This window comes from Schistocerca cancellata, chromosome 9, assembly GCF_023864275.1.
Source record: "Schistocerca cancellata isolate TAMUIC-IGC-003103 chromosome 9, iqSchCanc2.1, whole genome shotgun sequence".
In the NCBI taxonomy this organism is placed as follows: Eukaryota; Metazoa; Arthropoda; class Insecta; order Orthoptera; family Acrididae; genus Schistocerca; species Schistocerca cancellata.
In genome coordinates this window covers 353026390-353039075 of record NC_064634.1, presented here as the reverse complement: position 1 = coordinate 353039075, position 12686 = coordinate 353026390, and the positions used below count along the sequence as shown (strand labels likewise).

At 37.1% G+C, this 12686-nt stretch overlaps 2 protein-coding genes across 2 annotated transcripts in view; one reads left to right on the top strand and one right to left on the bottom strand.

Annotated features, from left to right (window-relative positions):
* Positions 1 to 12686, top strand: part of LOC126100808 (glucose dehydrogenase [FAD, quinone]-like) — a 319968-nt gene that overhangs the window by 36815 nt on the left and 270467 nt on the right. The gene's annotated exons all lie outside the window — the stretch shown is intronic.
* LOC126100809 (uncharacterized) lies at positions 149 to 10859 on the bottom strand. Its single transcript, XM_049911442.1, has 5 exons — positions 10443 to 10859; positions 9836 to 9988; positions 3795 to 3876; positions 1496 to 1680; positions 149 to 829 (listed from the first exon to the last, which is right to left on the bottom strand). Exons 1-5 carry the CDS (start codon positions 10443 to 10445, stop codon positions 740 to 742), a joined length of 513 nt encoding a protein of 170 aa, XP_049767399.1. The 5' UTR covers positions 10446 to 10859; the 3' UTR covers positions 149 to 739.

Here is a 12686-nt window from a genome sequence, read left to right as displayed (position 1 = left end):
CAGGTGGATCTTCTCTGACAGTTATAAAACTTAAAACCCACACTACTGTATTCCAGTTGTGTGAAATATTTCTAACACTTGTCCTAGGAGGGTTTACATATTATAATGAACAACACTGATAAAAAATATTTTTATTGTAAGATAAGAAACATTTGAACATTAGCAGGAAAAAGTATCACAGGAAAATATTTGCACAATTAGAGTTGTCATTTACATTAGACTGTTCACAAAACAAGATCATTATCAAGTGTAATACTGGTGTAATAATAATTGCAAAGATTGATAGCATTGTGTGTATTAAACACAGTAACATTCCTTGAATAAAAATATACCATGTAAAATTTATCATTAAAAGGTAAAATAATAATTGATGAATACAAAATTCATTACTCAAGAGGCACTGCTTGAAGTAAAGGTATCATAGCTGATATTCATAAGTACATTAATAAACTTTACAAAGTTAACAAAACAATATGTTATACAGCACTGTAACAATATTTACATAAAACAATAGTAGTCATATAAAAAGTCATATGAAGTGTAACAAAATAAAAAAGAAATCTGTACTGCAAATGTGCACTAAGATTCATATCTATCAACAGACGTAAAAGACTAGAATTGTGAAGTAGTAAATGAAATATTTGTGTGCACAAGTGCATTATTATGGGCACAATTACTTAAGGCTGAACACACACAATTGCGTATCTGAACACGAAACTGGAAATCAGGTAAAATGGATCTAATACAGACTTGTTTTCTTCATGATTCTCAGGAACTCCTCTTGATTTATCTCCCCATCACCATCTCGATCTGCTTCATCAATCATCTCCTAAAAAAATTTTAGTGTGGAAACAATGTTATAAAAAAGCAATAGTATGGGACTGCAATGCTGTTACAATGGTAAATCTATATGAAATTAATGTATCTTAAAAATAAACAAATAAATTCTTGTCTATTGCAGGAATGTTCTTACCCATATTACCTTACCAAACTGGGCTTTTAATTGGTTACTTTTTCTGTATTTATGCATAAAATAAAGCTCTTTTATACTATCTCAAATAAAATAGCTGATCTGGATGCTGTTCATTATGAAGCAGCATTTATTATGTAAATTCACATTCTGAGACAGAATTCACATTTATCAAAAATGTGACTTTTTCCAGCCCTACTCTATTACCAAGCAGAAAAAACATTTCTTTTCTGCGAACATAATTTGAAGGCAATTGCAAGGATATACATAAATGAGGAAGCTGTCATCACAATAAAATTTCATCTTTGATTCTCTTATGTTGAATAAGTTCAATATCAACCAAATAACTTACAAAGCTCTGGCACTTCAACACACTAGCATGAAAAGTGAAGAGACATTCCATTGACAATAACATTTGAAAAAATATTTTCTTTAAATCTTATTCCATATTTTTTAATGTCAGAACAATGAAATTAGAAATGTAAAGAACAGAACATTCTGATGAAAATGTTTTGCAACATATACCTGCAGTTCTTCATCTGTGATGTTTTCTCCTAGTTCTTTAGCAACACGTTTCAAATTCTTGAATGATATTTTTCCTGTCTCGTCATCATCAAATAAGCGAAAAGCTTTCAGAATCTCATCCTTTGAGTCTTTTTCAGCCATTTTCACTGTCATCAATGATACAAAGTCTTCATATGTCAGATAACCTGAAATGACAATATAAAGATTTAGATGAGACGGTCTCATATATACAGGAAGTTATAAAACTTCTGTGGAATTACACACAACACAGCCCTAACAATAAACACAAGGACTAGTAATATAGTTCTAATTCTCACCTCAAAACAATAGCTTCATAATTAATTTTGTTTGTTTGTTAGCAGGTTCATGTCTGTAGTTTTAGTGCACACTGAACTCTCCACACAATAGTACAACATACCACATAACTTGAGAAGCCTAAACGAATTCGGTGGGTATTTCAGTGAGTACCAAGCCTGCAGACATGTTAACTGCAAACAAATAAAAAATTAATGACATAACTTTATTTTTTGAGGTAACAAATAAAACTTACTAACTACCCCTTGAACAAACAAAACCATGGAAAATTCTGTTTTTCAATTTCTAGGATAAACAAGGATGCAGAAACTCCTCCAAGTGCAATGAAGTATGATTGAGACTACTTTTACGTTTATCACATTTACAGTACCAAACACCCTGTGCTAAAGATATAAAACTGTTTTGTTAAGATTTGAAATTGTACACGTCAAAATTGTTATAATGTCAACTATGTAAGGAAGACGGAAGCATGAAAGATGCCTCCCTGACACCGAGGCCAACAGAGGCTGAGCTTGAGCTCATATTAGTCAGTCATGAGGAAAGAAATCAGCCATATCTGTTATAGCAAGAACAAATACGATTTATGGAACATAGTACTTTATAGAGCAACACGTAAGATACAGGTTGTGCACGGCACTGAACACACTGACTGGACAACAGTAATACAGGGTAAAGAATAGGGCGAACAGATGTTTGCATTGCTTAAACAATCCTGCTTCTTTGGGGGGGGGGGGGGGGGGGAAAGAAAGGGAAACCAATGACAGGGTTGATGACTATTTCCTCCGCTGACAATGGTGGCTTCTGCAGCATATGATGTGCGGGCACCAGCGAGTACAGGTAGAAATGATGAGGTGGGGGTTAGGCATGCCGCCCCCCCTTCTCAAGACAGTCCGTAGGGCAGGATCAGGCACTGCTTCGCCACAGCCACAGCCTCACTGAGATCAATGGTCAGTGCTGGAGGCATCAATGGGGCTCCTGGAGACAACAGCCGCACCGGATCCAGCAATGGAGGTAGAGGTGGCTGTGGAGTCAGGTGCAGCAGGGGCTGCTCCAGTGATGGCAGCCAAGAAACGGGTGCAGAGGCAGGGAGACCTGAGACAGCAATCCGCCAGGTGGCGACCCACACTGCGGCATGAACCAGACTGTCTGCAACACAGGAATAGGCATCGGCAGTGCCGAGGGAGGGAATGGACCGCCAGGAACAGCCACCGCTGTGTGTGACTGCAGATGTTCGAAGTGCCAGGATGCCTGTCCATCTGGAGTGCAGATGAATAGGCGCTAGCCCTGGCAAGACTCGATGATGACAGGAACCACAAGCCCAGGCAAGGGCACCCAGGCAGAACTGTCACAGAGCTGCTGATGCCGGTGGATGCAGCATCCGATGCAGCAGGTGAAGGCGTGTCTGTGGTTAGCGTCTATGTAGTAACTACCCTGTGCTCTAGTCCTCCACTGGAGTGAAATGGTATGAACGCACAAAACAGTCCAAAGCAGCTTCACAGAACCTGTTGGATACATACTTCTGCATCTAAGTTTTAAACACCCAAAGCATGCACTCAACCTCACCATGAGACTGAGGATGAAATTGGGGGGGGGGGGGGGGGGAGGGAAGGCTGTGTGATGGCAAACACCACTAGCCTGACAAATAGGTGCAAATTTTTGGAACAGAAAAGAGAGAGAGAGAGAGAGAGAGAGAGAGAGAGAGAGAGAGAGAGAGAGAGAAACTAGCAGCTGTTATCGGTTAACCACGGTAAGTCCCTCAATTGCAAAAATCATAGCCAGGGCCAAAATATTGGCTGCTGCAGGCGTAGATGGAAAATGTGTCACAGAGAAACTTGGCAGAGGCGCCCACTACAATGAGCCAATACAGACTTAGGAAGGGCCCAGGAAGATAGACACATAGACACTCTCATGGGCGCTGCGGCATCATGAAAATAAGTACTCACCGTACCATTGCTATATTTATTGTAAATCTTTTCATATTTACCTGTTCCTTCTTTATCAACATCAGCTATCATTTTCTTAATTTCTTCCTTCTTGGGTTCAAAGCCCAATGCTCTCATGGCAACCTAAACATGAGGCAACACAGAAAATACATAAGTTAAAATTCAGACACACCTCAGACATGCAAATGACTAGAAAATACTGCTCCTACACTATTTCATTCAAGCAACAACATATCTAGGACTACCTAATTCCATACAAACAGGGTAAATTGAATATGTATTGGTAAAAGAGCATTTATGGTGTCGGTGGCTTTTCTGTTACATGCCGCAGATGTTAACTGTTTGCATGGTGAATGTTGGGAAGTGAAAATGACAAGGAGTGAGTCAGATGACTAGAAAAGCTACTGGAACCAATTAAAAAATAGTATTATAAAAAAACTTGTCATGATGTGGAGGGTATGAAATTATGCAGTGACATGGCTGGTTGGTTTTACATGGGGGGAAGGGACCAAACAGTGAGAACATCGGTCCCGATGAATGAGGGAATGATGGGGAAGGAAATCGGACAAGTGTTCTCAAAGGAACCATCCTGGCATTTGCCTGAAGCGATTTAGGGAAAACCTAAATCAGGATGGCCAGGTGTGTATTTGAACCATCATACTCCCGAATGAGAGTCCAGTATGCTAACCACTGCTCTACCTCACTCGGTACGTAGTAGCAGGATGGAATATATTATTCAGAATGTTGTAATATAAAACAGAATAGTCTGTAAAATATATACAGTACTATAAGTTTCCTGTACAACCAAAACTTCGGAAATCTGAACATTTTGCAAACACTCCACAAATTTTGCAGAACAATTACTGGGCTACACTACAGAACAGACTGTCACTGCAGCCAGCTTTCTTCCAATGACATACTTTGGCTTTGTTAATTCACAGCTAAACATTTCAACCTTGGGCTTTGTTACAGCTGTCTATTACTACAGCCAGTTTTCCTCCAGTCAGATTCATTGGCTTTGCCAACTCACAACCACATTGGAATATGAAACAATATCTCAAGAACTCTTCTCATATTCCAAGAAACACACAATAAAAGAAATACACTGAAAACCAAACCACCTTTGTAACCCACAATGGCCAGATTAATAATCGTCAATCTTGTTCTATGCACATCAAAAATCAAAGTAATGAACTCTTATCTTCTCCCAAAACATGGCAATTGGTTCATTGATTCCAATTGGTTAGTGTATGCCGTTGCCCAATTGCTATAACCAATGGAAACGAATTGTGAACATCAGGGTAAGTGTAGCAATGTACTTCACAACTAAAGTTTTATGTCGTATTCAGTTGGAACACATTCATTTTTGCTTAAATGTAAACTAGATATTGGATGCTGACAGAAAGAGACTCTTGGAACTTTCTTTTTACAACTGGATCTTTTATATACTTAAAAATACAACTGAAATTGTGACCTGCAAGGAGTGGTATTCACTTTTTGAAGCCATCCATATGGTGATGCAGATTAAGGTACCAGGTATCACACCACACAGCCACTCTCCCTGGTGGGCCCTCATTTGCAAGTAATCAACAAAAAAAGAAATCGGAATTTCATGTTATTTTGTAGAGCATTAAAAAATGATAACAATTCACAGAGCAGTGTTGTGGTGTAGTGGCTACGGTATGTCCCTGCTCTACTGGAGGTTGTGGGCTCAAATCCTGTTGGGTACTTTAAACATTTTTTTAAATTTCCATATATTTATCAAAATGACACTGAACCTTATTTTTATTCAGTTAACTGATTTAAATGTAATTCTTTACATCTGTAATCCTTTGCCATGTCATTTTAATCATAATATTAACTACTTAATTTGCTCTTATATTGCCTTCCCATTAATCTTTTTTCATTCGGAACTTTGTGCATGTCATTTTACTTATTTTTATGGATTAACTTTGATTTTGTTGCCTCTATTTTATCATTTTATATTTTCATTCATATAATTGCATTCAGTAGTTCTACTCCTCATGCCACTTGAATTTCAATTTATTTAGAGTCCTTTCTTCTGTCTAAATCTCTGTGTGCTTTATTTTGTCTGTTGTGCAACAAGAATTTACGTTTTCAATGTTTGTATGATGATTACAGTCAAAAAATGATCTCTTCTAATGAAAAATACATTTTGACACCACTGCGCTACCAATACAACAGCTTATTTCACCCTTTGTTTTTTGACAGACCGGCATTTTCAAATGTTTAGCTATTATGATAGATAAATAAAAATAATTAAAAACCACATAAGCAGCAATTCCAAACCACCTTTTTTCAAGAGCAAATGATTAGAATTTTAAAAAATTACATTTAAACCAGTTAACCAAATAAAAATAATGATCACAGTCCAGTCATCTTGATAAAGATCTGGAAAAAAACAACAAAGATTAAAGCCACTGGTGAGATTCAAGCTTACGATCTTCTGTTCATCAGTAACGTACTCTAACCACTATTCCACAAAGAGACTTGTGTACTACATCATTTTTAAGCCCGTTGAAAGTAACATGACATCCCTTCTTTTACTCAAGTTCTGACAAATTTCCAGCCTCCCCACTTCTATTCAGTACCTCCTCATTAGTTACTTGATCTGCCCATCTAGTCGTCAGCATTCTTCTGCAGCACCAAATTTCAAAAGCCTGTAATCTCTTCTTGTCTAAACTGTTGATCATCAATGTTTCAATTCTATACAGAGGTACACTCCAGAGAAATAAATTCAGAAAATATTTCCTAACACATACCTTACATCCTCCTTTCAAGGTGTTATCCATTCCATACAACTGTTATTCCAAGTCGTTTGCTGTCTCTGACAGATTACGATAACACCAGCAAACTTCAAAGTTCTTCGTTCTTTTTCCTCAACTTTGATTCCAGATTTGTCTTTAGTGTCTTTACTTCTTTTCCTATGTAAGATTGAACAACATCACGAATTGGCTATAATCCTGTCTCACTCTATTCTCAACCAGTGCTTGCCTTCCATCACCCCACAACTCTTATAATTACCATCTGCTTTCCGTACAAATTGTAAATAGCCTTTTGTTGTTTGCATTTTACTCCTGCTACCTTCAGAATTTCAAAGAGAGTGTTCCAGTCAACATTGTCAAAAGCCTTCTCTAAGTCTATAATGCAATAACATTACAGACTCATAATAATGTTTGACTGGAAAGAGTGGGGGCAGGGTATCAGCCATGCCCTTATACAAACTGTCTCAGCATTTTCATCAATTAAGGAAACTCTAAATCTGGATAACTGTATGGGACCTGAGTCTTGCTTCTTCTGAATGCAAGACTAATATGTTAACTCCTATGTTGACTCTCCTGGTCATCCTCAAAAATACATAACTTTCACAACAATAAAGGAAAAGAATTAGATAAATAACAAAAGAAACAAAGAAAAGTAACCTATCATCAATGTATGTTTTGATATAAATGGTTGTGCCTTTTTGTTTAGTTACATAATGTTGCAAGTATCAAGTGACTTAATACACTTACCTCAATTACATTGAGAAATATTAACACTGTCTGACACACTTAAATATGGCTAACCAAGGAGAATGGCAGGTGAGAGAACTATATAGGTTAGATAAAAAGTTGGCAGAAAAAGCCACTCCATCAACTGTATTTTGATTAAGACTTGATAAAGTATTGGTCAAAATGGAGGTTATTATCTGTGAATGTACTTTTCAATAAATGTCTTTACAGTTAGTCCACAGAAGAGAGTGTGGTGTACTGAGATACTGCACAAGAAGACTTTGTTGCAGTTGTATGTTCATCCGCAATAGGAAGATCGCTGCATGCAAACCAATCATGCTGTCTGCGAGAATCACACTTCCTGGAGTGGCAGCGCCCCAGGAAGAGAGACACACACTTTAAGTACCCATGCACAAACAGAAATTGTCAGTTGCAAATAGTTTGTAAGTCAGTCCGAGTCTTACTAGGGAGTTCCTGCAAATTGCTTGTCCTGCCTTCAAGTCATTGAGTGAGATACAAACAGTGGCCAATAGATGGACAATGGTTAGTCTTCAGTAGAAACAGAACAGAATTATCCTGTATGTACAGAGACCACATGCCTAGAGATGTGACTGAGTGCTGTAAGTTTGGAACTGTTCTCCGAATAGTACATTAGAAAAGAAGATGGAACTGTGGGCAACGCAGGACAGGTACACTAAACCTGAAGTCTACAACTGCCGTAAGCAGTGTTACCAAAGTTGAGTAATATACTTTACTATTAACTATTCTTTGTTACTCTCAGTGTATGTGAGTGTGTGTGTCCTACCAGTACACATTTATTAGTCTTTTTCAGTGGCAGTGAAATTTTCATAAAAGTTGAAACACCCAGTCCACAACAGAGAAAATATAATTTTGTAAATTGTTACGGCTTTCAGTCTAAGGACCAGTTTGATGCAGCTCTCCAAACTGTATTATCCTGAGCATACCTCCCCAGATATGCGTAAGTACTGCAACTTACATCCATTTGAAGGTGGTTACTGCTGACTCCTCTCTCCATCGGCAAACTGATGATGCCCCTGATGTGTCCTATCAATTTACCTGTTCTTTTGGCCAGGTTGTGCCATAAATTTCTTCCCCACCCAATTCGACTGATACCTTTTTATTGGTTGTCCAATTTACCCATCTAATCTTCGGCATCCTTCTGTAGGAGAACATTACAAAAGCTTCTGCTCTTCTCATCTGAACTTGTTATTGCACATAGCCATTTATTTCAGACAATTAGCCTCAGGAAACCAATATTCAATGTTAAAAAATTATATTAGAAATTTTTTTCTTGCAACTGACAGTCTGTAGTTCATACACTCTCTACTTTTGTCATCAGAGCCATTTTTCTCCCAAATAGCAAAGATCACCTACTACTTTTAGTGTCTACTTTGCAAATCTAATTCTGAGAGGATCACCTGATTTAATTCAGCTACATTACATTACCCTTGTTCTACTTTATTGATATTCCTCTGATAAACTTTTTTTAAAGACAGTATCCACTCTGATCAACTAAACTTCCCAGTTCTTAGCAGTCTCATAAAATTACCTTAAAATTCATATGCTAATTCACTATCCCCATTATTTCTTGGTTTCCTTTACAACTTGCTCAATGTCATGATTAAATAACATTGGGGATTGGCTACAAACCTGTCTCACTTCCTTCTCAACTACAGGTTCCCTTGTGTATCCTTAAACTCATAATTGCACCATAGCTTCTGTACAAGCTGCAAACAACTTTTTTTTTACTGTATTCTAACCCTGTTACTTTCAGAGTTACAAGGAATGTGTTCGAGTCAACTTTGTCAAAAGCTCTCTCTAAACCTACAAATACTGTAAACAAAGGTTTGCTTTTCTCCAGCCTATCTTCTATGACAAGTTATAGGAGAAGTATTCCAATGCATGTTCCTATATTTTTCTGGAATCCAAACTGATCTGTAATGTCTGCTTGTACCCGTCTTTCCATTCTTCTTTAAATAAACTGTGTCAGTATTTTGAGTGCATGATTTGTTGAACTGACAGTTTGGTAATATTTCTACTTATCAGCTTATGCCTTCTTCAAAATTTGAGTTACTACATCGTTCTTTAAGTCCAAAGTTATTTCGCCTATCTCCTATATACTGCACATCATGTGGAACAGTTTCGTCATAGTATGTTCTCTCAGGAATCTAAATAATCCAGAGAGAATATCACCTACTCCGTAAATATCTATGAAAGAGGTAATACCTCACCCCTCTTCCAATAGCTCTACGGATGACAGAAGTTCTGATGATCAGTAATTAGGTCATATATACTACCCATAAATTTCCTTTAAAATGTGAAATACCCTCAGCAGCAACAGTTTCAAAAATTAACTAGTGAATGAATAACATTGGTAAATGATGATGACAATCAAATATATATGATGAAATATGATCTATGAAGTCTGTGGTAGAAAAGCAGTGTGTATGGATACTGTGAGCACTATCACATTATTACACTCATGATGCAGTTCAGTGAAAGCCAGGAAAAAGTTCTCAATATGTAGAAATATGTCATGTTCCTAGTACCTTCAGTTCCTTTGTTTCAATCTTTCCTTTGCCTTCAGTATCAAACAAACTGAACGCTTGTAGCATGTCTGCCTTTTGTTCTTCTGTCAGTTCAAACTTAGTCCCTCCCGATTTTTTTCTTATGCTTGCGTTGGAAGACTTACGATATGTTGCCTGAAAACACAAATATAATTCGTTTAAAAGACTTTCTCTACTGAGTTAAGAAATAATCATAATATTTAAGAGACAGTACATAAACAGTAAATTACAGAATTGAAGGCAACATATAGTTATAACAACTCATTATGGGAGGGTGCAGGAATTAATATTAAGGTAATTGTTTAAATTTTAACTTGAAAATTTTTAATATCACAAAATTTGGTGCCATCTTTGTACACTCAACATGAATTACACTGATTTACTGAAATGTTATGCGTAAAAAGGCTTTAGCTCCTTACTAATTCACCTACGCAAATTTGCCATACTATGTCACCAAAGAAAAGAATATTAAAACTGACAATTTTTTTTAATCAACAGCCAATATTGTCAACGCAATATTAGTCTAAAAACGGTTATGAATGGAGGATCATAGTTAGAGGGCAAAGTACTGTCAGCAAGCGGTACTTACCATGTTCTTGAAGTGGTCTGTGAAGCTGACAAATTTGTAATTCCAGCTACAAATATGCGCACAATTCTCTGAAACTCAAGTCGAGTCCTCAGATTTACACTTCACTAAATGCTTTAAGTTTCGCGTAGACGATTATATCCATGTAACTGCTATAAACGTTTAACAATCAGTGAGCTGTTGTTTAAGTATCAGAAGTCTGCAAAACACAACATTGGATACCATAACAACATGTAAACAGCGCGCGCGCATACATCCATAACCGCTGAAACCACCTGTGACACACATATAATCTTTGACATGCGTTCATACATATACGAACTACTTTGGTGAACTTCCTTCACACTTCACAGGCTGACGGCGGGAAAGACTGAATCACTGAAAATATATGAATTGCTATTGGGGACAGGGTTATCAATTCTATGAAAGACAAAAATGATTAAAACTATTTAGCTAATTCAGAGTTACCGTCGAAAACAAAGGTCTGGCAGCACTGGACTACACTCAAATAAAGCCAGCATAAAAAAACCAGTTCACACTGGCCTTCACGTCACATCCTGTCCCCAGTGTCCCGTCAAAACATTCTGCAAGTGCAATGAATTTCAAATGGCGTCATCCACACTGGCCGCCCTCTCCGGTCACATGCCGTTGAATGACATGATCATACTAAATTACTTACCCTCTACTACATTTACACAGTTAATTTTATACATACCGCTACGGTGTTAATACTTTATAATGAAATGGCTGCAACTTGAAGTGAAAAAAAGTACTGTGGGTAGAATCAGATTGATTATTAGGAGGAATTTGTTAGTATGTTATCAGACATTTATAGTGTTTCATAGTTGAGGACAGCCATGAAATTTGAGATCACGTGAATTGAATTGGCTTGACTTGCCGTGACATGATGGACACTGTGTATATACAGCTTGACATGACGGCAAGTGTGAATTGGCCTTTAACATTTTATTTTTAACAAAACTATTGTAGCAATATTCTCAGCATGGATCTCATCTCAGTGGAATCACCGTGTCGAAGAGTTTTCGTATTTGTCAATAATGTGGTAACACATAATACAACTGTGTCGTCGCCTTATATAAGAAATCGGAAGACCAGTGATTACCCCATTGGTACGGGATCCGCTGCAGTACAACTGCTGATTTGCATTTGTCATAAACACATTCATGTTAGTACTTTTTTAAATGAATTAAGTGACCAAGAACACTTGAGTTAATAGTAGGAAACGGTATGTTAGATGGAGTTGGACGGAGCAGCGGGTATTAACTTTTGATTACACACGTTGGTGCATAAAATTCAGCAGTAAGGAATAATTCCTTTCACTGTGGCACGTATCGCCACTTAACTTATTATTAAAGTATGAAATAGTAACACAAGAAGTTTCATTGTTTGGTGCATTTGTTAGTGGCTGACAAGTTCGTTTTTTTTTTTAACAGCCAAAGCAGCATCGTCACTCAGTAAAATACGGTACACAACATGAGTGATCATAAAAAGTGATTATGAAAGTATACTTACTCAACTATTTTTTTAACCTTTTTGCATTTATTATTCATATATGGTACAGACTCACCTCCTGATGTAATCGAAAATTTAGAGAAAATTTCAGTTCACTACTACATAAATATCGGTACCCAAATCATATTGTAATCATCAGAGGAAACTTTAATCATCTGGCAATCATTGGGATAGTTGCAGTTAGGTTAGTGGTGAGCATGAAATGGCATCCTGTCGCACATTATAGAATGTCTTCTCTTTAAACTACATAGGCTAGAACAGTTGGTTCAGAACACCACTGATGATAGAAATATATTTGATATAATGACAACAACTAGACCTGATCTCTTTGAGAATGTTCTCTTCGAAACTGGCATCTGTGACAATAAAGCAGTTGAAGCAATAATGACTACCAAATTACAAAGGGCAAGTAAAACACACAGAAAGATTTATATGTTCAGTAAACTAGGTAAAGATACAGTAGTGTCAAGAGGAAGCTTTTAGCTCAGGGGAGGAGAACGTAGAGGAACTATGGCTCAAGATTAAAAGAAAAATTCAGCATGTGCTGGATATATATGTAATGGCAGGAGGGATCCCCCATGGTACCCAGTCACTGCAAAGAAACTTCTAAAGAAACAGAAACTACTGCTGTAAAACAAAATGTCAGGCTATAGATAAGATATGGTGAATGTAACACATTTGGCTGTCATGAGAGCAATGCATAATGCCTTCAAT